The sequence below is a fragment of the Equus asinus genome, chromosome 21, assembly GCF_041296235.1.
Source record: "Equus asinus isolate D_3611 breed Donkey chromosome 21, EquAss-T2T_v2, whole genome shotgun sequence".
Classification (NCBI taxonomy): domain Eukaryota; kingdom Metazoa; phylum Chordata; class Mammalia; order Perissodactyla; family Equidae; genus Equus; species Equus asinus.
In genome coordinates, this window is record NC_091810.1 from 95,272,079 (window position 1) to 95,298,565 (window position 26,487).

Sequence of the window (26,487 nt, forward strand, 5' to 3'; positions counted from 1 at the left end):
CCCTAAATGCACCAGTCAGCATGGTCTGCATCTCAGTGGAGACATGAACTGGAGACTGGCCGGCAGAGAGAGGAGCTGAGCAGGGCATCCGCGCTGTCCCCTCAGGCCTCAGATGCTGCGTGGCACCTGGAGGAGGAGGGGGCGGTTTGCAGTGTCCGGCCGCCTCGGACCATCTCTCGTGCCCCCACCAGCCTCCTCATCCCCTCTTCCTCCTCTTCTCCCCTGCCTGACAGCTGGCCACCATCTCCTCGGTTGGCCACTTTGGTCTCTTTTTACCCTGAAGTCCTCACACGATGGCACAGTTATTTGTACATTGCGGTGTACCGACCGGCCCTTGTCGTTTCGGCATGTCCCTCCCTCCTCAGCTCCATCGGTCACTCCTTGGGCAGATGCCTGCTGCTCACAGGCACTGGACACACTCTCCCCTCTCTCCCCTTCCCTGAACTTCATGGGGGACAGACTGTCACTGTCCCTTAGGTACCTGTTCACGCCCCCCCCCCCGCCCCCACGACAACACGTGTACAGACTCAGCTGCAGCAGCAAGTTTCCGCCTGTCCCCTGCCTTGGCCAGCAAGATCCTTCTTTCCCCTGTGGTCGCTTCCTGCCCGTTGGGGCTCCTGGCCGCTGCCTGTGGATCACATCAGTCTGCTTTCTCCGGGGCACGCGTCAGGGTTCTGAGCGTGTCATAGCTCCCTTCACTCTCCAAAGAGTCCTACTGGCCGAGTACACCAATCAGCCTGTTCTATAGACAAGTGACCGAGGCACCCAGAGGCTCAGGGACTTGCCCAGGACCCCAGAGCAGCAAGTGGTTGCAGCCAGGGCTCCAGAAACCATGCTGTTCCTTCCATCGAGCGAGGTGACATGTGCTGAGGGCTCAGAAGAGGGCTGGGGCCCCAGGAGGGGATGGCCAATGTTCTTACGCTGCAGAGTACACCTGCTGAGCCTGGACTGTGTGTGCTGGGTCCTTCTGTTGCCATAGCATGGTCTTTGAGGCTTTGAACCCACATGTAGTGAGGGTCCCCCCAGCCACGTCCTCACCCTGACCCTTCTGACCACAGTGTCAGACCCATGTGTCCACCTGCTCCTGGATGCGTTTCCCCAGGAACGTCTCCAACACTTCACGTTTAAGTATTCAAAACACAACTCAGAACTGGGAAGGCTGAATGAGACGGGGGATCGTGCCCCTGTCGGTGTCCGGGCTGTCATGTTGTGCTGTAGTTTCCAGATGCTAACATTTGGGAGAAGGAGGTAAAGAGTACGTGGCCTTTCTCTGCAGCATTTCTTACAACTGCCTGTGAATCCACAGTGATCTCAAATAAAAACTTTAATGAAATCAAACCGACCAGCTGAGCTCAGCCGCTGTGCCCTTGGTCTGCTCCGGTGTCCGTTGATGGCCCGTGATGCTCGGCCCCACTGAGGAGCCTGGAGCCGCCTGCCGCTCCTTCCTCCTTCTCCCCAGTACCTGGTTGGTCACTCTTCTGTCTGCGTCTCTTTTGTCCCCTCCTCCATCACCTGCCCCTGGACCCTGCAGCCCCACGGCTTCCTGGGAGAGTCTTAATTTACATATATGATCTTGTCAATCCTTTGCTTACAATCCTTCAGTGGCTTTTAAGCATTTGTGGTGGAAGACCAGACCCCGTAGCTGGTCACTGCCCGGGCCGAGTCCTCTGCACTGCTGGCTGTAAACGCAGATGTCAGGACCTGCTCCAGACTCGGGAATCTCTGGAGTCGGAGCTAAATCTGTGTTTAACTGGTGCCCTCTGGTGGTCATATTGTGCACTAGCACTTGAGGAGCCCTGGCCCGGGCCACCTGCCCGGCCTCACGGTGACTCTTTCTCCCTCTGCCTTCCTGCTGTCTGCATCCGGGATGTTCCATGCTGCTGTTTCTGTCTGGGGAGCTCCTGTGTCCCTTCCCTCGAGAGTGGGCCGAAACGTCCCCTTGCTTCCTCTCCTTCGCCCACGGCAGGCACATCAGAGCTCTTCCCTCGTTGCCGTGGATTCTGCGTCCCTGTGTGTCCCCTGCCTCGGGGACGGGTCCCCTCAGGTAGGGACTGCCTTCTCGCCCCAGACCCGGGACAGCTTTGCCCACAGTAGGCATTTAATGTTTGCTGCTAAATACTCATGGTTTTTATTTTCGTTCGAGTTGTCACCCTGATCCCCAAGTTACAGTGCTTGGTGTCCTTGCTCAGTGAGTGAAAGCGGAGAGAAACGGCCAGTTAAACATAACGAAGTAACATTATTCATCCAGACAAAAACGGATACTCGGTATCTGCTACTAAACACCCGTGTTCTACGGGTCATTCTGCGTTAGAGAAGTTTTTTGATGCATAAACCATGTTTCCGTAATTTCTTACACCATAGTATTTCCCCCAGTGCCAGCAGCCGGCCCCACCCCCAGGTTTGCCTTGCTCTCCAGCTGAGGGCCTGATCTCATTGGCTGACCTTTAGCCGAGCGCAACATTCCCAGCCTGGCTCTGTGGTCCCCTCGCCCTGAGACAGCCGTTCTCTGGGCCGCCCTGTGTCTGACTGCCCATCAGCATGCTGGTTCTCCCTTTTGACCCTAAGTGAACGAGGTGAATAGGACACGTCGGGTTTTCTCTGAAGCATTTTGTGGGATACGATTGATTAACTTTTGAAAGGCTTTTATATGGAGATTTCAAACATAAACAAATACAGAAGAATATACTAAAGTCCCCGCTACCGTCCCCCAGGTTTACCAAGGACTCATGGCCACTTGAGTTTCTACCCTTTGTCCTCCCTGCCCCCCCCCGACCCGCTCCAAGTCGTATTTCACAGTGGGTGCCTTTTATCAGTGTGAATAGGCTTTTGCTTCATGAAATGCAGATGATTTCTTATTGGTAGTAAAGTATTTCAAGAAAACATTAAAAAAATCTAACAGCTTTATTGAGATGTAATTCACAGGCTTTACAGTTCATCTAAAGTGTACAATTTACTGGTTTTTAGTGTGTTCAGAGAGTTGCAAAACCATCACTACGTTTTAGAACATTTTTATCACCCTTAAAAGAAATCTTGCTCCTGTTAGCTGTCACTCCCGTCTCCTCTCCATTTCCCTCAGCTCTAGGCAATCTAAATAGCCCTATAGATTTGCCTGTTCTGGACATTTCATGTAAATGGAGTCATAAATACGTGGTCCCTTGAAACTGGCTTCTTTCAGTTAGAATAAGGTTTTCAAGGTTCGTCCGTGTTGTAGTTCATTCGTGTATTAGCAGTTTATCCCTCTGATGGCCGAATGCTGTTCCACTGTATGCATGTAACACGTTTTGTTTATCCATTTGTCAGTTGATGGGCATTTGGGTTGCTTTCACTTTTTGCCTGTTGTGAATCATGCTGCTACAAACATTTGTTTACAGATCTTGTGTGGACGTGTGTTTTCGTTTCTCTTGGGTATGGAGTTAGTTGTGGAATTGTGAGTTATATGGTAACTCTGTGTCTAACTTTACTGTTTTCCACATGATGGCGACATCATTTTACATTCTCACAAGTGGTGCGTGAGGGGTCTCATTTCTCCACGTCCTCCCAACGCTTGTTATCATCTGTCTTTGTGTTTATACCTGTCCTGGGGTACCTCATTGTGGTTTTGGTCTCATTCCCTGGTGGCTAATGATGTTGAGCATCTTTGTACGTGTATGTGCCTATTGGCCATTTGTTTATCTTTGGAGAAATGTCTATTCAGATTCTTTGCTCATCTTTGAAAAGGGTTTTTGTCTTTTTCTTATTAAGCTGTACTAGTTCATTATGTATTCTCGATCCAAGCCCCTTATCAGATATACGATTTGCAAATATTTTCTCCCAGTTTGTGGGTTGTCTTTTCACTTTGTTGACGGTATCCTTTGATCTAGAAAGCATTTCAACAACAGAAAACATGAGGAAAATGGTGGAAAATCCTTCATTCGTGCTTGTTGAGTGTTCAGAAATGGAGTGTGCAGCATCTTGCGTGGACTGATCTTATTTTCTCCTTTTGATCTGCACCAAAGTCATGTTGGTTAAATCCTCGATATCCTGCAGTTTCCAGAAGCGGGTTCCCACTGTTCGTTCCCTCTGTGGAGAGGCAAGAACTTTTGTGTGGTGTAGCCTCAGGAAGAACTTTCGAGGCTGTAGGTTTCTCTGTCGAGGAGCCGTCTTCCTCAAAGTGCTGTGTCGAGTGGATCACTGTAAAGATGACGCCTCAGTCTCTGGGCTTGGTGGGAGGGAGCCTTTAAAAAACAGTCGCTGTTGCGTTTATTTTGCATCGTGGGTTCCTATGGCTGCGATCAAAGGGAAGAATGTAACCAGGAAAATGAGCCTTCGCAAAACTGAAATACTGGAAGTTTTTTAGAAAGAATTTACATTTCAGTATTTGCACGAGCCTTTTGTAGCACGTTGATTAGCAGGTGCTCCTAGTTGTGTCGGTTATAATACAGACAGAGTGTAGTAGAGAGAGAATTTGGGTTTTTCCTTATCTTGGTGTTTGAAACCTTCTAGGTATGCAGTGATGAGTTTAAACTAGAAAGCGAAGATGTTTGCATGCAGATTTGAGAGGCAGAATAATTGGGGAGGAAGTTGATTCAGTAGTTATTTTGGGAGGACTTTATAGTGAATTGATTCAAGTCAGTATAGTACCTGATGTTGACCTTGCAAGACGTGGTTTTATGGGGGTGAAAGAGGTGAAGGAAATTCTAATGTATCAGTTAGAGAAGAGAGAGATCCCTGCCAGGTGGTGGGTGGTGTCCAGAGACTGGAGAAGGCTGCATGTTGGGTGTGCTATTTCAATTGGGCCCAGAAAAATGCCCACACGTGCATACAGGTGAGCTCAGAAGGTGTCGTAGATAGAGCTGGCATCATAGGCATGAGAGTCAGAGAGAAAGCAACTTGAGCTGGCAGAGTGGTTAAGGTATTTCGTATTTGAAGTGATTTTAATTCCTAGCTAAGGAGTTTGCCCTTAATTCATTAAGGATTGCAGATCCATTGAAGGTTTCTGACCCTGGAAGCTGACATTGATTGGGTCCATAAATACTCACCCAGAGTATTATATTGGGATCTGACAGCTCAGCGGACGCAGAGGGCAGGTCTGACGTCAGTGACAGCAGGTGCTGTCCTTGGACGGTCAAATCTAACCTTTAGTTTCCTTTCTAAGAACTTTTCATCCCAATAATGATAGCTACCACTTATTGATCAGTTCCTGCGTTGTGTGCACAGTGCTGAGTGACATCCTCACAGTAACTCTGATGTATACATGTTATTGATCCCTGTCGTAGAGACGATACGTGTTTCATGTGCTAGAGTGGGCATCTTACACTGTTTTGTGTACTTGTGGTGTAGCTGTGTGACCTTAGTGTGAAGCACGTGACCTCTGATCCCAAATCTGTTTTGGGGTTAGGCATTAACAAGGAATGGTGGCTGTAGGATTCTAGGATGCTAAGACAGCATTGTCATAAGGACCAGTCATTTCAGGCCTGACCTCTGGCACCACTCTCAGTACCATTTGTGTTCATAAACTTTCTAATAATCTGGCTTCATGGACCTGAAGTTCTACTGGACATCAGCCAACTGCAGAGGCAGCCACGTCCTCTGAGCTGCTGGGTTTAGAGCTGTCCTCTCTTAGGGTGGCCTCCGCCATCACTTTCTGCATCTTTCCTACCTTTGAGCACCACCCCCGCCCCCCCCCCCCCCCCCCCACCAACCCTCTGCACCTCCCTGCATCTTCTCTCTGGCCTTTATCTGTTTCTGTTTTCTTTTTATCACCTGGACCTGGGCCCAGGACCCCACCCCAGACCGGTTCAATCAGAATCCAGTGGGTGGGGCCCAAGGCACTGGCATTGGGGAAAAGCCCCCCCTTGTGATTGTATTTGCACCCAGGGCTCAGAACCCCTGCTGCCCCCATTGCTCCCTGTTTTAAGTAATAAGCCTAACTCCGCATGAGAGGTGTCAGTGAATCCTAATAATTTTAAGGAGTACAGTCCTAGTGGCCATTTGTTATTTTCTGTTTTCAATTTTTAATGAAAATTTTGTGTGCATCCTAGTTTCTTGCACTCTAGTCTGTCTTTTGTCCCAGCCCTCTGAATCTGTCTGATTGATATAACTTAATGTCGATTAAACACAGTTCAAGTTAAAGTACACTAAGAGACCTGTGGTTAAATTCCAAGAGTTCAGATTGTGAAATGGTGTATTCAGCAAGTTTTTTTAAAGATATGCATATGTTCATGGAAACATTCAAGCACACTTAAAGGAAGAAGAAAAGACAAAGATGAAAACATGTAATGATGAGGAGTGACAAGAGTACAGGTGTTCTTTTCTTCTCATATCTGCTTATAAATTTTCTGTGGTGAATATGCCTTTTTCTTCTGTGTTTTAAAAAACAATCTTAAAAAGCAGATACACCCCAGACAAAGTGAGGGTGTGTGAATGTGTGTTCTTTTTGGCTCTCCAGGCTGAAGTATTCTGCGGGGCTGTCGAGGCTGGTCCTGCACTGTGATGAGTTAATGGCAGGGCCTGGCGCGCAAAGGCTGGGCCTCGGGTCCTCGGTATTTCTGTTTTTGCTTATTATAGCTCTTAGCTAAACGTGACTCGTCTGCTGGCTGGCGCTCTGTTTTGTTGAACAAGAGAATGTCATGAGACTATTAACCCATACCAGGGGCCCCAGAAGACGATGACATTGATAATTGACTGTTTTGTTTTTAATGCTGATGGATTAATTTTAGTGATAATATCTGCTACTGCTGGTGCTTCCTGGAAAACCCTTCTGCTGGGGACAGAAGGCTGACCTGGGATCTGTTCATCTTTTCACGGTGGCTGTTACTGGAGTTTAACGTGCATTTGAATTTTAATTTTAAATAAGACACAATTAGAATAAGTGATTTAGACCAAAACTTAACAGTCATTATCTCTGGGTACTGTTGTCAAGTAATTTTAACAGTACTTAAAAAATAAAAGCAAAACACCCAATCCCTAACAGATGTTTAGTTTTTACTCTTTTGTCAAAATCGGTTCCTGGAAAAATAAGGTAGGAGAACCCATTGCCGAAGTAATGGGAGAAGAGGATCATGGGGTAATGTTTCAGTAGGCCGGTTTCTTCTGAAATGCCGTTTGGCTAATCCTTGGGGAAATTTGGCTGTGAGCATGCACTTATTACATTTTTATCCACAGAATGGGCTACAGTTGGCATCGCATCGCTCACGGTTGCCAGAGGCAACAGAATGATTTAATTTGTGCCCCTCTGGCAGACATTTTGAATAATTTTAGTGATTTTTTTTTTTTTAAAGATTTTATTTTTTTCCTTTTTCTCCCCAAAGCCCCCCGGTACACAGTTGTATATTCTTTGTTGTGGGTCCTTCTAGTTGTGGCATGTGGGACGCCGCCTCAGCGTGGTTCGATGAACAGTGCCTGTCCGCGCCCAGGATTCGAACCAACGAAACACTGGGCGGCCTGCCGCGGAGCGCGCGAACCCAACCACTCGGCCACGGGGCCAGCCCCTAGTGATTTTTTTTTTAATGCTACTTTTTCTAGTTCCTTTCCAGTCTCCTACTTTGTGTTGTTCACTCCTCTTTCCCACTGAGTGCTGAGGCCTCTTGGCTTGGTTGGGGAGAGCAGAGTCCTTGCAGTCCCGCTGGTCATCTGGGGTGGCTGCCCGTGTGCCCCTGCAGGAGCTGGGGCGTGCAGGCGGGGATGCTCTCAGGGGCTGGTCCTCTTACAGATGGACATGAACAGGACAGATCTTAGGCACATTTGAACCCAACTTGGGGCCTGGAAAACATACCCTCAGAGCTGCATTTGGGGGTTTTGAATTCTGGTGGAGAATTCAGATTTCTTGAAGTTCTCACCTCCACTGTCCTGTTTCCTGCTCGTGTCTGTGATGTTCATTATGCCAACTGTTGTTTAACTCAGAGGATCACCAGGTGCACCTAACTCGACTGCGACATCTCGTCTCCTAGGTTAGGGCTGCAGAGGCCCAGGGCAGAGCGGGCTGTCAGGGGCGGGCCGCACTATGCTAGCGTGTAGTACGCAGTTACAGGCTTTGGGGTAAGCGTGCTTTGCTGAACAGGGCTTGCACGTGCCAAAACCATTTTTATGTAATCGATGTTGGTTTTATAAGTATGTCCTTAAGATAATCAGAAAGGGGAAGAAAAAGTTTGTTCTTATATCTATTGTGTCTGGAGATTTAGAATTTTTTTTTCAATGCAGAGTGGACACAGATATCTACCAGATATCTTCGAGAGCAGTTGGCCAAGATTTCCGACTTTTACCACGTGGCTTCCAGCGTGGGCGAGGGCCCTGTCCCTGTGCCGCCGGATGTGGAGCAGGCCATGAAGCAGTGGGAGTATAACGAAAAGCTGGCCTTTCACCTGTTCCAGGTACCCTTTCCATGAGACTGCAGGCGGTGTTGTGTGCTTTTAAGAGAGCAAATTCTTTAGTTTTGGGGGGTTACATTGTGTCTTTGTCTGAATCAGTACATTCAGAGAAAGCAACCTGCCATTTCTCACATTGAGCTGTACTCAAGGTAGCATCTTTGTCCTGAGATGACAGCTTCTTGCTACATATTGATCTCCAGCTTTCAATGATGTCACCTCTGTTAAAGCCATTAATTGCTTTGTAATTGCACGATTGAATATAATCCTTCTAAACTTTTTATTTTGCAGAAATTGGATATTTTTATTCAGTAAATATATTTTATTTATTGCGCTGATGCGTCCTCTCTCGTAGTAGGTCTCCTCTGGAGCTTAGTTATTCCAAAGTAAGGTCATCTTGATTTGGTTCAACTGCAGTTTAAATGCAGCTGAGGGCCCGGGTCAGGGCATTGAGAGATGACGGGACTCTCCTCCGCACACATTGCTGTAAATCGCATTGACCAGAAGAGGGCGCTTGTGCTATTCTTTGCCTCAACGTTTATCCCTGGCCGGGAGGAAGAGAAGCGGGTTCAGCTGAAGTGGGGTCGCTAGCGTGGACTTTCACTGCCTGCTGTCTCCATCAAGAGGAAGGGGGTAGAAAGGATGTGTGGTTTCTAAATTCCCCTCTTAGAACTTTAATTATAATTTCCACGTGGTAAGCGACTTTTTCTAAGAGCTCAAGGTTGGAAGAAGCCTGGTCCTTTTGGGAAGTAGCATTGTTCGGTTGAAGTCAATAAAAACAACTCTTACAAATCCTAGCTCCATTTATCAGAGACGGCTTCGGTGCCCGCTCTGAGCTTGTATGACTTCCGTGGAGCTGAGGATTTAGTCTGCATCTTTGAAAAAGTCTCTCTCAGCATGCTTCATATTTTTGGGAGGATTACTTAATATATTAGGAACATTGAAATCAGTATTTCTTTTGTAGGAAACAATTAGATCCTAAACTGATGAATCTAACTGGAACATTAATGTTAAAATTTTTAAAGTTCATTCTGTTTTAATTTGCCGTATTCTGAAATGTGAAACTAGCTCGGTATATACACCTGCAGGCATCCGTGTGCAGAAATAAGCGTGTGGGTCTATAGACAGAAGGACAGTGTTGAAGATGGACATTACAGAGTCGCTGGAAGTCATGTTGATGAAGATTCTTTATTTTTTGACCTTATATTCACTCTCTCTCATACTTTAAAACAAGCTTCCATTTTATCTATTTCTTTATTAACTTAAAGTTCACTTTACTGGTCTTTAAATTTTAAGTTGCTCTTTTTCTGTGACTAACCTTTTAATTCTTTTTGACTCTAAGCATTTTGAGAATTAGAAATTAGCCACAAGTGAATACCCTGACATCATGTCATGTCAGTGTGGTGTCACTGTGTCTTTTAAATACTGAAACTATGATTTGTCAGTGTGTTTTCACATGAATTGTTGATAACTGTGCTGGTGGACCACTGGTGGGGCATAGATATGTAAAATTTTCTAGGAACAAAGCGGGAGTTCATATTAATTACGAAGGTTATCACCAGATTTGCCATAAAAGTGCCTGTCCCAGAAAAGATAGCTTTTTGTTTCTATTTTGAAGATTCTTTCATGATGTAAATCGTAATACAAAACTGTAATGTGACATTAAGTATGGCTGTGCATGGAATGTTGTAATAGCATTGTGTATTTATGTGTGTGTAAGAAGGCAATAGATGAAAATGTTAATAATACTTATTTCGAGGGGCCGGCCCCGTGGCCGAGTGGTTTAGTTCACGCGCTCCGCTTCGCGCGGCCCAGGGTTTCGCTGGTTTGGATCCTGGGTGTGGACCACTCATCAGGCCACGTTGAGGCGGCGTCCCACATGCCACAACTAGAAGGACCCACAACTAAAAATACACAAATATGTGCTGGGGGGATTTGGGGAGAAAAAAGCAGGGAAAAAAAAAAAAGAAGATTGGCAACAGTTGTTAGCTCAGGTGCCAATCTTTAAAAAAAAAAAAACAAAACTTATTTCGAGGGGCTATACCACCCTCTGGGGCATTTTGGAAATTTGTGGGTGTGTTATTCTTTTTTTGGTGTAAGTTACATTGGAGCATTTATACACTATTATAAATTCCTTTCATTTCTTTATGTTACAGTTCATTAGGCCGTTATTGATTTTTAAGGTTATATCTTATTGGGAGGTTATAGTATCTGAAATTCTCTTAGGCCAGATTAGGGGCTGTTACGAGGGCTTGGATCTCGTGGCGTTTTCAGCCTCCCGTGGAGATGATGGTATGACGGGAGCCTGTGTTCTTCACAGTTACCACCACTGGTCACGTGTCCTCCTGTGAGTGTAAGTTCATGCCCTCCTCAAATTAGCCAGGCGCTTGACATGCCCGGGGAGTCTGAAAGCTTCCAAATTTCCTTTCTCATTGGAATTAATTTTTTTCCATTTAGAAAGAATCAGATTACCAAAAACCAAAAATAACAAAAAAACTCCCAAACCAACTATACAAACTAACACTAGTTCTTTATTTTGTTTGGAATTTGGCTGTGATCAGCAAGCCCGTGCTTTCCTACAGCACCAGAAATAATAATAGTGACGTTGCACCGAGGCATAGCAGTGCTCTGTTTTGAATTTTGCTTGGCTTTGCTTTACCATTGTTAGTGTAATTTTTCTTTGTTCATTGAAGGAAGGAATGCTAGAAAAACACGAATATTTGACATGGATCTTGGATGTTTTAGAGAAGATCAGACCGATGGATGATGATCTTCTTAAACTCTTGTTACCACTAATGCTGCAGGTACGGTACGTGTAACGTGCACCAGCTGATTTTATGGACAAGAAATGAGTCTGATAAGAATGATTAATTAAGTAGAAGTGGAAGGAAAAAAACATCTTGATGCTCCACCACAGGAAGTGATCAAGAGGCATCTACAAGTATTGCAGTCATGTGTGTTGGCCATGATCATAGTTTTTATCCACACGTCCTTTTTAGTTATTCTCAGCCATCCTGATTTCTCCCATCAGTGAGCTGAGTGAACAGCTCTTTAAATACTGTCTCTTTATTCACACAAATGTCTGGGAAAACAAGACAAATCGTCTCTTTTTAAGGATATGGAGGATCTTCTACATTCTTTTGACATTCTTAGAGCCACTGGGGATGGAAGCTTCCAATTTTAATCACGGTCTAAGATCTGTTAAAATTTAGGTTATCTGGATGAAATTTATTTAAAGAAAATAAAATCTTGGAAAGGTAATATGTGCATTTGATAATTCAAACAACATCAAAGAGTATCCAGTGAAAAGTAATTCTCTCTCTCACCCTGGGACCCTCTTAGAGATTATACCAAGCTGCTGTCCTGTGTCCCCCTGAGATGGTCTGACCTTGTGCTGTCCGTTCTGGTGGCCACTAACCGGATGTGGCTCTTGGGCCCTTGAAATGTGACAAGTACTAATTGAGATGTGTTCGTAGTGTAAAATGCACAGCGGGGTTCAGACCTAGTATGGAAAAAAGAGCATATAATATCTCATTAATACTTTTTGTGTTGATTACATGTTGAAATGATAGCATTTTTGAATAAATCAGGCTCAGTAAATTACACTATTCTTTTAATTTTACCTGTTAGTTTTTAAACGGCTACTAGAAAATTTAAAATTGCGTATGCAGCTTGCATTATGTTTCCCTTGGACAGCACTGGTCTGTACGGTACCTTTGAAGGTTTTCTTATTTTTAAGTGAAAATAGCCTGCATTGACGTAGCTGTTTTGCCGAGTAGTGAGAGACGTGGCTGACGTCTGTCTGGTGTCCTGTGCTGCTCAGTATTCAGATGAGTTTGTCCAGTCGGCCTACCTGTCTCGTCGTCTCGCCTACTTCTGTGCCCGGCGCCTTGCCTTGCTGCTGAGCGATAGCCCCAGCCTTGCTGCCCACTCGCCCCACATGATGATCGGACCGAGCAGCTCGAGCATCGGGGCCCCCAGCCCCGGCGCCCCTGGCCCCGGCATGAGCCCCGTGCAGCTGGCCTTCTCGGACTTTCTCTCCTGCGCGCAGCACGGCCCCCTGGTGTATGGACTTAGTTGTATGTTGCAGGTAAGTCCTTGGCCCCTGTTATTCCATGTTAAATTTCAGCGTGGGAAACAATCGTGTCAAGACTCACATCTTCAACTTTCACATCGCAGCTCTAGTTTTTTCCTTACCCAAGTTGATTTATAGATTGAAATTTCATGTTTTTATTTCCCTATGTTGGATCAGGCTAAGACAAGATTTGTTGCTTTCATCTAAAGGACCGTTATTGTAGTTGTCTGCTATTAGGGCCGTGAGGGAGTTCAATGATTAAAAGTCCTTCTGGGAACCACAGAGTAAGTGGGCTGTTTATCTCTTCTTCTGGAAGGACAGCTTCTCCATGCAGCGTTCTGTAGCTCCCTCAGTCTTGAGTTGGTTGCCTCCTCTCTCTGTTTCTTTAAAATCCAAATAACTTATCAGGCTGTGTTCATCTGCCAGGCATCATTGCTTGTGTGGTCCTTGAGCATCCAGTGACGTGCTGGCTGCTGGACCAGTACAGCAGGACTGAGACACAGCCCTGCCCTAGAGGAGCCCAGCTCAGTGCTCAGGTCCAGTTCTCGCCTCGTTGTGTGTCCTGCTCTTTACTAAGGGGCTTGGGGACAGGGCTGTCCGTGGAGGCATGGTCTCGACTCTGGTAGAGTTTACTGTCCTGTCAGGGAGGCAGGCTTGTGAATGGACTGTTTCCATGTACTGTGAAGACGGCCGATGGAGGATGCGCATGGGCTGAGGGAGTTGGGAAGTGGAACTTGTCGTCCAGCCTGCAGCTCAGGGGGCTCTCTGAAGGAAGTGGTCCTGAGCGGCACTTGTAATACAAGTTAAAAATAAAGGTACTAAGAGTGTTCCTGGCAGAGAGAGGAGCCTGGGAAAAGACCCAGAGGCTGATCAGTCACCTTGTGTGCTGGCTGGTGTTGATGGAGCGGGAACTATAAAACCTGGCAGGGCCCAGGGCATGGGCCCCGTGGGCCTTATGATTGGGATGTCATTGGAGGGCTTTGTTGCAGAGAAGTGACACAGTCAGTTGTGTGGTTTCGTTAGATTGTTTGGGCATTCCCGCATAGTTGCAGGAATATTTGTGGGAGTGAGGAGGTGGGGGAGACGAGGCAAAGGGATCAGTTCAGAAGAGTCTAGGAAGTTCCGATGTGGACTGTGTAATCTCTTAGGGGCTCCAAGTGGGTATTTTCAAGAGGTTGGTACATGTCTGATTCTGCAGATGCGTTGATTTGAATCACTCGGGGTCCCTTGGCTGGTCAGAACCCCAAGGGGGGGTGAGGTTACCTGAAGAGTTAGTGAGAGAGGACCTGTGGATGTGAGGGGCACGAGTGGTTGAGAGAGGGCAGAGGGGACCAGGAGAGTGTGGCCGCACTGGAGAGAAGAAGGGGGAGAGAGTGTTGTTACAGAATCAAAGATGATAACAAGAGTAATACTGTCAGAATTCTTGTGTAATCATGTTAATAGCGTTTATTATGTTCTAGGCACCGTTCTAAGTTATAACATATACCAAGTCATTTAGTTCTCAGAACCATCCTATGAGAGAGGAACCAGCGTTATTCCTGTAACACTAATAATGAAATAGTGGCATAGGTCACACAGCAAGTAAGTGGCAAAGCCAGAGTTCGAACCCAGACGGTCTGGATGCAGAGTCCACACTCTCTCCACCATGCTACACCGCTTCTCTGGGTACCGCAGAGAGTTTCAAAGAGACCTTAGTAGAGGGCAGCGCTCAGTGGATTGGGGAAGTCTGGTCAGGGGATGGCTGGAGTGTCTTTGACAATATGCTGGTCATTGATGATCCCCTGAATGGTGGCTGAGAAGCCAGATGAAGATAGGTTGAGGAGTGATGAGAATGAGGAGAAGTAATGCTGCCTGTTCTTTGGAGAAACATGTCTGTGAAGGGAAGAGAGAGAGACTGCTGCTGGGCGAGTGAGATTTTTAAACACTTTGTTTTTTCTTGGGCAGGTTTGAACATATTTCTGAGCTGAGGATAAACTGGTGGGGGAGAGTCTGAGAACAGGAGAGGAGGAGCTCTTGATGGGTCAGTGCCCGGATGTGGGGCTTTGGAATTGGGAGAACAGGGAGCAGCTCTGTCATGGCCAGGGGACGAGGACCCCATGTTGTCCCAAACAGGAGCAAGTAGGGAGGGATGTGGGCCAATGGGGACAGATGTGTTGGTGGGGTTCAGGGACTTGATCTTCTTTATATCCGCCATCTGGTTTCCACAAAGATGTCTCCTAGACCCCAGAATCTAGTCTTTTTGTATTTAATTTTGCGTTTTAGAAAAAGGAAACATTGCATTTATTCTCTAAGCTCGTCTACTTTGCTGTTGAGTGGCACGATAGCATAACGGTTAGGACCCACACCTTAGAGACATTACAGACCTGCATTTTGCCTCTGCTCTGCCACATAGTGACCTTGAGCCTCTGTTCCCCAAGAGTGAGTGGGGGACGGTGACAGTTCCTGCTTCGTTGCCTTGCAGGGTTAGGGCTGTGGTGACTGAAGGCTTCCAGCACAGTGTTCAGCACCGAGAAAGTGCTTCCTCAGGTGCGAGCTGTAATATGTCATCTGTGTAGGAGGCAGCGGGATTCCTGTGGGGGTCGGGCGTGTGTGCTGACATCAGCTCGGGCCCATCCTGGTCTCTGTGTCTCGCCTTCCTCTTCTGTGCGGTTGGGGAACGACACTCCCTGCCTCACGGGTTGTTGTGGCACAGGGAGTGCTTCGTGCACGCTGGTTGTGTGAAGCAGGGGTCGAGGGCAGGAGCCGGCCCGCTGCAGCCCGCGAGTCTCACCCGGCCCAGGAGCTGAGGACGGGATTTACGTTTTCAGTGAGTTATTAAGGCAAAAAAAAGAAGAATATGTGATGGAAACTATAGCTGGCCAGGAAAGCTTAGAACAGTTGCTATCTGGGTTTTTATAGAGTTTGCCAGTTGCCGGCCCAGGGTTACCGCCTGCCCAGCATTTATGAAGCTACTTACTTAGCATTACTTGAGAGGTTTGAAAAAGCAAAAAACTCCTTTAGGTTTTATAACCTTAGAAATTGCATATTCTGATTCCATCTCATTTCTTAAATTGCATGAAAAAATTGTTTTAGGTGACAGTTTTTAAGCGGTGATTACTGTAGTTTGGTTAAGCTTCCCAGGTTCCTGTGCTGGAACAGTAGCTAATGAATCACAGTATCCTTAATTTCTAACAGCTCTGCTTCCTCCTTTCAAGTTAATGACTATCTTGGTTTTGTCTTATCACCTGGAAAGGTGAGAATGGTGTAAGACATTCATATTTTGCACTCACTGGTAGGAAGCTGTAATGGTTATGACAAGGTGTCATTTTTACTGTTAAGCCGTGGACACCCTTTTCCCCTGTCTCTAAATGTCTGGATCTCCCTGCTTTATTTCCAGACTGTCACTCTCTGTTGCCCAAGTGCCTTGGTGTGGAATTACTCCACAAACGACAGTAAGAGCGCCAACCCGGGCTCGCCCCTGGATCTGCTGCAGGTGGCGCCCTCCAGCCTCCCCATGCCGGGCGGGAACACGGCCTTCAATCAGCAGGTAGACTTTCCGTGCCGGTGGCTTGATGGGCTTTTTCGTTCTTGACAGGCATCAGGGCTTAGTGGGCATCTCAGAGCTTGGGTGCCATCGCCAGCTCCGCCCTCCTCTCTCTAGGTGACCTTGGGAGGGACTGAGCCTCTGGGAGCCGCGGGTCATCCTGCTGCCCCCGTTCTGCTCACCCCCCTGGGTGGGCGGTTCTCACAGAGTTCCCCTCCTTGCCCCGGACAGCAACTGTGGTGGTGGTTGTAACACACGGCGTCCGCTCCCTTGGTAGTCGTCACTGATGTTTAATAACTGTCACGTGTCTATATTAGTGTTGGGTTATTTGGTTCAAAGACGTAATAAACTTGAACCATAGGATCGTGACTAATTAGAACAAGATCCCTTTTTTTTTAACAAGCACTTTTCTTAATAAAATCAATAAAACATGGCTAGTTGCTTTCATACATAGAAGAATGGCTCAAAGATGATGTCTGAGAACTTCCACCTTTCCATATGATGTCTTAAAAAATTTCCCTGGTAGAGATTTTTTGCAAGCGTATATTTTTGTGAGCGTTTATTACTGGAGACTGGCATTGAATCATCCGTTGTAAATTTTAAAATGCACTTCTTGGCAACAGGCTAAGTTTCCTACCGTGCAGTCAAGATTGCACTTCACTGCTCACTGGAAAAGCCTGACATGATTTAGACAGCCGCTGTGGCTTTCCAAGCACAAGTTAATTAGAAGCGATTATCTTTCAGGTTCGGGCAAGGATTTATGAGGTCGAACAGCAGATAAAACAAAGAGGCCGTGCGGTGGAAGTTCGGTGGTCTTTTGACAAGTGCCAAGAGTCGACAGCAGGTACAGAACACCACGGAAGAAGGCGAGCTTTTGAATGCAGGACTTGATGCTGTGTTTCTGACTCGTGTAAATCGGTCCACACACTGAACGAGGATGCCTTTTGACAAAGCTGCCTAGTGAATTTTGAGGACGTTCTTCAGTCTGTGACCCTTAGATTCTGGCTGTCTAGAATGTCAGGTTTGGTGTCGTTGGCAATTCTTTTATATGCTGAGTGCTAATTTCTTAAAAGTCCTTTTGCCCCACGTAACGATGGTTTTGCACTGTGCTGCTCTGGCTTTGTCTGCCCTCTTTAACTGCTTGCTTGATTTCTGCATCTAGGGGTGACCATCAGTCGTGTTCTGCACACATTGGAAGTGTTGGACCGACACTGTTTTGACCGAACCGATTCCAGCAATTCGATGGAGACACTTTATCATAAGATTTTCTGGGCCAACCAAAACAAAGATAACCAAGAGGTACTTAATATGTCTCTTCTTCTTTTTGCCTTTTATTTTCTTAGCATATTTTCTTCTTTTTTATTCAGCAAATTCTGACGAAGCCTATTCTAAGAAGTATAATATCTTGTGAAAAGCATCTACACCCTGCAGTCATTCTGTTTGTTAGACTAAAGTGACCCACCGTTATTCAAAGGAGGTGTCCGTTGGGCGGGTCTACCTGGGTATATTGATTGGGAAGAGTTTTCCTGGCCCCTTTATCATCGCTCCCCATCATTTTAGTTTTAGCATAATGTCCTTCATCTAGTGATTGGACTTTATATAATGGTTTGACTTTAACTTAGGGGAGTGTGTTTTAGCATTTAACACATAAGAGAGCCGTGAATGAATACTTGTGCTCATGATCTTTAAAAATCCGTAGACAAGGCATTAAACAGGATTCTCCAGAGAAACAGAAGCAATAGCGGGAAAAAGCATACATGTATTTTATGTAAGTGTGGGAAAGAAGTGTTTATTTATTTTAAGGAATTGACTCACAGGATTATGGGGGCTGGCATATCCGAAATGTGCAGGGCAGGCCAGCAGGCTGGGCCCCAGGGAGGAGCTGAAGAGCGGAAGGCAGTGTGGAGGCAGAATTCCTTCTTCCTCAAGGGACCCGTCTTTTCTCTTGAGGCTGTCACCTGATTGGATGAGGCCCTCCCACACTATGGAGGGTAATCTGCTGTACTCAAAGTCTACTGATTTGAATGTTACTCACATTTTTTAAAAAACCCTCACAGCAGCATCTAGACTGGAGTGTGGCCAAAAAACCAGGTACCATAGCCTAGCCAAATTGACACATAAAATTAACCATCACAGACAATTTTTATCTTAATGCTTTCCTAGCAATAGATGGTTTCATTATTGAACTGCTCTATAAACATGGGATTTTCAATTATGTTTTTTCTCAACCTTATTTGGGGAGAGATAAGTAGTTCATCCTCTTTGCCCAATGGAAAGTGCCTGTGGTCTATCCAGGTTGTACTGGGCACCAGGAAGTCAGAGGTAAGTTTTAAGACATGGTGCCCGCCTCCAGAGGTTTTCATACTGGCCTTTGAGAATGTGTGTGTGGAAAGAAGAGATAAACCGACAAAAACAGCAACCAAAAACCTTTCCTTCACCTGCTTTTATGTGAACCTGTTGCAGGTTATTCCTCTTTTTTGCAATAATTTGTGAGTCATCCCCCTGCTTCTCAAAGATAAGGTTCAAGACCGTTGGTGTCCGAGGGCTGAGTGAGGTGCGGACTGGGCGCGTTTTCTGGCGCATCGTGAGTTGCGGTAGAAGTGTATCAGTCCTCTGTGGAGCATCCTGAGGACAAGTCGACATAATTCTCTGCTTATTGACGCGGGATAGAGTGTGACTGTGTTCTTTAGCATGGAAACCTGAAAGTCTGTCTGTTTGTTCTAAAGACTTTCTTAGATAAACGGCTTCAAGAGTGCTCAGACTTTAACCCATAGAAGTGAGGTCTGGAAGGAAAGTAGGGACACCCAGAATTCAAGGGGTCCTTTTGGATTGCTAAGCTTCTTGCACTAAGTGTTGAATAAAGGCCACATTGTTTCTGGTGGGACTTCCAACAGGTCCATCAAAACCGCGTCCATGTTGTGGGTAGCCTGACTCTGCGACTCTCCAGTGAGTAGCTGGGCCGCCTCCAGAGTGCCGTGTCCTTCGCCCGCAGAGACTAAGTTACAAGCACTCCGAAGAGAAAATGTGTCTTATGAGGGCGGAAATGGTGTTTGATATCTTTGAGTAAAATCACATTGCAAGGTTCTTTCTAAAGCACAGTTGTCTCCTGAGCGGATACTAGAGATGACCCACTGCAGTGTGAGGAGACATTATAGCACTTTTATTTAGATTACATTTTAGAAAACCTGACAGTTTAAGCAATTCCGTTTTGTCTAAGTTCTATAGTGAACATAATTATCATGGTCGTATAGGCATAGAAGTTATAAATGAATATGTGTATATGGAGAGTGTTTACTAAAGACAAGTCTCCGAGCCGAGAGGGGCTGTGAGCACTGTGTGGAGACAGCGGCTCTAAGCTTCCTCGGAATGGGCAGCTTCCCAGATGCAGCCAGCGCTGCCACCAGAGGGCGACGTGGGCTCAGGGCTGAGCATCCTGGATGCTCCGGCATCGTGGTTCGTTGGCAGGAAAGTCAGCCTCACCCATTTGGGAGGAATTATATTAAATGTTGACTCAACTCCGGAAAGAGCTGATGTGAGTGAGTGGTGGTTTTGTGGTTACTATGCTGTTTTATGAGTAAGACAAAAACTACATCTTAAACCTGTAATTCAGACTGGTCACTTTTTCTTAATAATCTTTCGGAATAACTGCATAGATCGTTCTGAAATATTTCAAGCTGATTTTTACAATGTGACTTTGGCATCTCTTTGTGTGTGTGTGTGTGTGTGTGTGTGTGTGTGTGTGTGTATCGAGGTCGGTATGTGTATATATGGAATGACATTGTTTCATCTCTCTACCTCGTCTTTGCTGAGTCTCTTTATGCATTTCTGGAATTTATATATGAGCTGTGGAGCTGTACCTGAGAGTTATCCAGCACTATCGAAATAGGTTTTAGAAGCTGTTATTGTTAGGATAAGATAGCAATCATTGCTAATGTCATATTGGAAGAACCAGTATGATGAAGCCATAATTCTCTGATAAGAAGGAGTTGTGTAAAGTGGTGTGGTTAGGACTCAGAAACACATCTCGCTTCTTCAAACTGTGCTTCTCAGTTTTGGTTTCATAATTTGCGTTAGGCCTTAGACAACGTGACAGATAATGGAACTAGTGCCCCCTCTGCTGCTGCAGGGATGTGAGGCCGCTCCTGCCGAAGGCGTGTGAGGTGCGCCTGGGCTCGGCCTGCTCCCCACAGCTATTCGGGAAGCTTGAACTTCAGCATCCTCAATTCCCTTTTCTCTGGAACTGCTAAGGGGAAGCCCAGTCCTCACCACTTTCTTGCAGGGAGCGGGGAGAGCAGCTGTCCGCATGGGGCCCGGGTCTGAGGTTTGGACCTGTGTGTGGAGTAAGTGTCCACATTTGGGGAAAGCTCGTTGAAAACAGTAATGCACGGGGTGAAGGCCTTTGAGGCCTTGGTCCTGCCCTGTGGTTGGGCCTCAGTGACGGGAGTGAGAGGCAGGGCCGGGCCTGGGCCCCACGACAGGTGGGCCTTTACCGTTCCACCTGGACTGTTTCCTTCCTCAGCCCTCCCTGCCGCCCCCCCATCCTTAGCTGCTGCCTCTGTGTCAGGCTTGGGTGCTGTGGGAGGGGAGATGGGAACAGATCTCAGAGCCCTTGATGTTGACTTATTCCAGATCTGTGCTTCTCCCTCTTCCATTCAGTTGTGTCAGATGTAAAAATCGTATCGCTCAGGGCAGGCCTCAGAGGCTCGTGTCACACAGTGGCCAGGCAGGCAGTGTAAACTAAAGGTGGGCTGCTGTGTAGGGGGTCACTGAGAGGGTGGCGGCCCAGGTGCTGGGGAGATGGGCATGTTCTTTCTGAATAGGAAGCCTGTCTCGGAATCTGCTTGGGGTTGCAGACCCATTGCTACCTGATCATCCAGCATTTGGGGAGAACGTGGATGTCAAGGTTTGTATGTAAGCTTTGCCAATCTGAAAACACTCTGCGGGCCAGGCTGCACGTCTGTCACTTTCCCACGCCTGGGCCTTGTTTTATACGATGTTTCCTGACTTCTCTGCATCTTTGATGTTTCAGAACCATTTCTACTCTGGGTGATGGAAGCAGAGAAGCCCGACATCCATATGAAGGAGTGATGGTGTGGGGGTGGGGACCTCCTGATTGCAAGCCCTGACCGAATCTGTCATTTGTGGCTACAGGTGGGGGCCACATTGCTGACCTCACCACGGAGCAACAGGATAAGGGAGGTGTCCCTTCCGCCCTCAGGGCCTCCGGACCACTTCATTCCTCTTGGCTTCTCTCCTTGTGTGTATTGAGTGTGAGGGGAGAGGCAGCTATATCTTTGGGTGCCCTGGGGATGTGGATGGAAGGGACGGTCTAAAGTGGAGGGAGGAGCTGCCTTTTCACTTCTCTCTCTGGTGCCCTGAGAAGCGGACTTTCTCCTGACTCATGGAAAGCCCGAGCAGCTGCCCTGGACGCAGCTGGCCAGAACAGCTCCAGGGGGTGCATTTCCTCTTTCCTTGCTGTGGAAACAAACTGCCACACACCGAAACCCTGAAAACCTACACATTTGTTGTTTGTATTTGTTCTAGGCTTAGAAAATTCAGGAAGCATTCCCTGAAGAGGTGTGATGAGTGTGTGAATGCAAAGGCCTGAAGTCCGGGTTTCCTCGGTCTTCCCAGGCCTGCAGGGCCGTGCCTGCTCTGTGTCAGTGTGGCTCAAGAGCTCCGTCTGACCGGCACCCCTGAGACACAGTTGTGATCTCGGTTTCTGTTGCAGCTGGGCTGCTGCTGTGTTTGTTGTCCCGCCAGCCTGTGGCTCCAGAGTCAGGCTCTCTGTTTCTTCTGCTCACCAGTATGTCACCCACCTCCAGCATGGTGCCTGGGGACTGACAGGTCCTCAGGAGATGGTTACTGAATTTGTGTTCGGGGCTCATAAAGAAGCTGCTGGGGGTCAGCCTGGTGGCGCAGCAGTTAAGTCTGCACGTTCCACTTCGGTGGCCCAGGGTTTGCCGGTTCGGATCCCGGGTGTGGACATGGCACTGTTTGGCAAAAGCCATGCTGTGGCAGGCGTCCCACATATAAAGCAGAGGAAAATGGGCACAGATGTTAGCTCAGGGCCAGTCTTCCTCAGCAAAAAAAGAGGAGGATTGGTAGCAGTTAGCTCAGGGCTAATCTTCCTCAAAAAAAAAAAAAAAAAAAAAAAAGAAGCTGCTGGGACAGGGACCTGGAAGGTAGGGGGTGAGGGCTGTCCTGACATCTCCAGGACACTGTGTCAGTCGTACCTGGGGTTCAGGTCGAGGTGGAGGAGGGACTGCCTGCAGGTGAAGGTGGAGGGTGGCTGACAGCTCTCAGCTGTGGAACCTGCAACTCAGTGCGTTTCTTTAGGGGCACTAAGGACAATTCGCTGACTCTGGATGAGTCTCAGTTACTTCCTTTGTAAAATGGGCATTCTGTCTCCTGACGATGTGAAAGTGGCATGAAACCATATCGATAAAACATTGAAATATCTATAGTGTCTGGCATGTGAATGGATGCTTGGTAAACACCAGCTGCTGTTATTACTGCCTGAGGCATTAGGGGGGCATTGAAAACTCTGCAGAGGTGGAAGGGGTCAGATGCCTTGGGTGCCACTGTCCATCACACAGTCCCCTAATCCATGACGCATGCACACCAGGATCCGGCAGGCTTTTTCTGTTCTCTGATCGTCACAAAGGCTCCCCCCTCCGTAGGGCAGTGGCTGGGTCGGAGTGTCTGCCCAGGGGGAGGGGGCCGCCTGTTGTAACAGAGGTCTTGCTCGTTTCAAGTGCTCATGGTTGTGTTTTTGTTGTTGTTGTTGTTTAATGTAAAGAGAGATCTTCAGTTACTGTTTAAAACCAAACCAAGACTCGAGAGAGCCACACAAGGCAGAAGTCGAGCAAACAAGGGAGACATGCATGGCTGGTCTCCCGCCGCGATTGGCACGCTGACGGTCACAACTGTGGTCGCCGCTGGGGCCTGCCCGGCCGAGCATCGTGTGCCTCAGCAGTTACACTGTTTCCAACTGGACGCCCAAGGGGAGCATTGCTAGTCTTTAAAAGCTACCATTTTCTTCTTTCTTAAGGTAAATCTATTAGTAAAAGGGCAGTTATGTTAATAACATAGATGGGGGAAAAATGGCGTGTGCAGGTGCTGAGCCTCGGCTGGGATTGCGAAGGCCAGTCGTGAATCCGTGTAGACGGGCATGGGCCTCTTGGTTTGCTTTTGAGCGTGTATACAAGCCTTTTCTTTTCTTTGACCTGCTTTTGAGTACTTCTTAAGCACTTGGTCCTGTTTTAAGTGTGTTATGTCATCTCATTTCATTTTCCCCTGGCTGGGGAGACACAGACTTTAAACATGTTTTTATCTCCTGCTTTACAGGTGAGGGACCCAAGGCTTGGCGAGGATGAGTCCAGGCTCACACCTGACTCCCTGGGGAGGGAGCAGGTGGCTGCAATCCCAAGTGGTTCCAGAATAGCGCTCTTAACTAGACATTCTGTTCCTGAAACCACTTCTTTTAAAAAAAATCATTTTGTTTCAGGTGACTACAGCTGGAAAAACAAGCGTCATATAGAATTTTGGAAAAAGGAAGGAAAAACCTTTATAATTGCCATAAAGAGTTTCCACATATTAATATTGGCACATTTGTTTGCAGGAATAATCTCTAACTGATTTGTAAAAGCCTGTTTGATGATTTTAACATAGTCAACAATATTTACATTGGAAAATCTGAATCCTCAGGTTGAGCAGGCTGGCTTGTGTAGGCGGTCGCAGACTCGAGGCCGGTTCAGATCTGGATTTTAATCCTGGCTTTGCTGCCAAGTAACTGGGACTACTTACTCCGCTCCCCCAGGGTCATTCTTTGTCTGTACAGTGGCCTTACTCATGGAACCACTGCACCTGCTGAACACCAGTGATTGCCAAGCACGTGTTCTTGGCTGGGCAATGTTGGTTGTCAAGTGAGTAGAACCTGGCTCCATGTTTTAGAAGTGGGTGTTTCCCTTCTCATCTGTAGGTTTCCTTCATTCTTCGTAAACGGCAGGCTGTGAAGTTTGTTCTACCATATGGTCATGGCTTTTGGAAATGAAGTCTAGTGTTTTCATTATTTTCAGTATGAGAGACGTGGACTTTTCAGGGACCTTCAGAGGGATTTTCTTTGTAATAATAATTCATCTCATGTGTGACTTCTGTTATCTTGCAGTTGCATATTTCTCAAAACTATTTTCTCCATTCGTGTTATTATTTAAATGTTGACGATTTAACGGAGGGATAGCCCATCCATTTTGGGCACAGTGCAAATTAATGACGATTAGTTGATTTAAATCCTCAGAGGAGCTGTTTTAACTTTGTTTGCATATCTACTTCTTTTCTTGTCAGAACTCAGAGCTGTGCTATTTTTAACTACTGATTTAAAAAAAAGGAAGTCATTTTTGCTTTCATGGTGTATGTTTTGTTTGTTAAATGTCACGAGGCCTGAAGGCTGTCAGTGTTCATTCTCAGGGTGTGAGACTAGGAAGTCTGCCCCTTTGCTCATCAGAACGCACCCGTCTCAAATAGCTTTTGGAAATGTACATATCATACAGATACAGGTTTTTAAGAAATGAATGCTATTTAACTAATAAATCTTGGGGGTTTGTGATTAACAATCGTAGTACAGCTTATTACTTTATATGGTGATTCTGTTGGGAGTACTGTTTGTGACCATGTACAACAGGCTTATGTTTTCTTAGCAATTTAGACCAATTTTTAGCTTATGTGACTCTTGAAATTCATCCAGATCTCGGTAAGGTGCCTTGGGTTCCAAAACATATGACTAGCTAATATCGCTACATATTATTTCCTGTTCTTTATGGGGGCTGTAATGTGAATAATGTTTTTATCCCGATATGACCATTTTCTTTAATGTTGGCCCGGAGTGATTAATTACGTTTATAAACATGTCCTTTGAGTCCCAGATTGAAGAGCTGTTGAAGAGTTTATTCAGTATCTGATCTCAAGTCCTTCTGGTTTGCTGTGGCTTGCAGTCTTGGGTCATTGATTTGTCCCGTTCCCTTTTATGGTGCTGTTGTATAATCTCGGTGAATATGAAGACATTTCTTAGGATAGCAAACAATCTCACCAAGTAGCTTCTGATTTCTGAAGGAAGTCTGCCTCTCAGGTGTAGTTGCCAGTTCTTTCCCTTCTTTGTTAAATGGAGGAGAGCAGACCTGGTTAGCCTCCAGAGACACTAGTTACTGGGGGACTGAGTTGGGCTTAATTTAGCAGGTTTGTGCCCATTCTCCCCCAGGAGAAAAATGGGTGTCAGATCCCCCTATGATGAAAAGCTTCCTTCACGTCGGGAATATCGTTACTGTAGATGTAGATAGCACCATTAGTAATGATTATGTGCAACGGAATTAATGATTTCAGTATTTTCCCGCCGTGGGTGTGTCCCAAGTTCAGGAGGCCAGGTGAGCAGCGCTGCTGTTTGAGGGGCCTTGTTGAGGTTTGAGTTCAGTGTCCATTCGTCCTCGCTTTTGTTCTCCTTGCAGGAGTTATTTCTCCCTGTGATTGGTATCACGTAGTACATGAGCACACTCGTGGTATCAAAAGTCCCTTCAGCCCGCAGCTCAGACCCCTTCCCACTCTCCTGCCCAGGACGGGGACGTTTTGGCCTAAGGACCCTGCTGTGCAGCTAGACCACTTGGATTTGACTCTCAGGTCGTGACCTCGTAGCTTTGAGACATTTAGCAGCTTATTGAACCTTCAGGCCTTATCTTGCTCAGCAGTCATGGGATTGTCATTAAAGTCTCATATAACAGATGCGCAGTATGGTCGTGAGCTGTGACTGGTGCTCAGTTTGGTCCTTGTCCTGTGGGTGTTCTCCTGAGCATTCAGGTGAAGGTATATGAACCCCTAATGACCCTAACAGACTGAAGGACATAAATGGGACTGCATTCTGCATAATATTCTGCAGGGTTTTTCCCCTCACTGCTTAATATCGTCCATCTCTTTTTGCTGGTTTATTTTGTCCTAGTCATGGTGCTCAACTCTCTTATCAGTTCTGATAAAGTTTTCAATTCTCTGGGGTGGTGGGGGGAGATCATCATTTTATGTAAACTGGAGAAGTGTTGCCTTATCCTTTCAAATATTTGTTCCTTTTTCTTCCCATTGACTAAATCTTTCAGAGTGATACTCAGTAATGGTGCTGAGGCCATCATCCTCGACTCATTACATTAGGAATGGGAATGCTTCTAGTGTTTCACGCCTGACTGTTGGACTCAGTGAGATGTTTTTCTGTATTAAGTAAGCGCATCTGTGTGTCGGGGCAGGGGGACGAGATAGAAACTCCCCCCACCCCCATCCACCTTGTTTTTTCCTTTAGTTTCGTGTAAAACAGTATATTGCTTCTACTCTTTGATGAAAAAATATCTATTGCAGCTACTGTGTGCCAGGCACTGTGGTAGATGCTGGAAATAAAACCATGAAAAGGGCAAGTTCCCTGCCTTATATGAGCATCTAGTCAGGCAAGTGCTGGAGGTGGAAGTTTTGGGTCATTCGCTCCTGTGGTTTTGTTTTCTGTGTGTCAATGAGATTAG

At 46.5% G+C, this 26,487-nt stretch overlaps 1 protein-coding gene across 11 annotated transcripts in view; it reads left to right on the plus strand.

Annotated features, from left to right (window-relative positions):
• Positions 1 to 26,487, plus strand: part of MED12L (mediator complex subunit 12L) — a 312,345-nt gene that overhangs the window by 58,874 nt on the left and 226,984 nt on the right. For all 11 annotated transcript variants that reach the window (XM_070493672.1, XM_070493674.1, XM_070493670.1 and 8 more), the window contains 6 exons: positions 8,179 to 8,348; positions 11,036 to 11,146; positions 12,166 to 12,432; positions 15,794 to 15,943; positions 16,685 to 16,784; positions 17,103 to 17,239. In XM_070493672.1, coding sequence (XP_070349773.1) covers positions 8,179 to 8,348; positions 11,036 to 11,146; positions 12,166 to 12,432; positions 15,794 to 15,943; positions 16,685 to 16,784; positions 17,103 to 17,239 — 935 coding nt within the window. The remainder of the gene's footprint in view (positions 1 to 8,178; positions 8,349 to 11,035; positions 11,147 to 12,165; positions 12,433 to 15,793; positions 15,944 to 16,684; positions 16,785 to 17,102; positions 17,240 to 26,487) is intronic.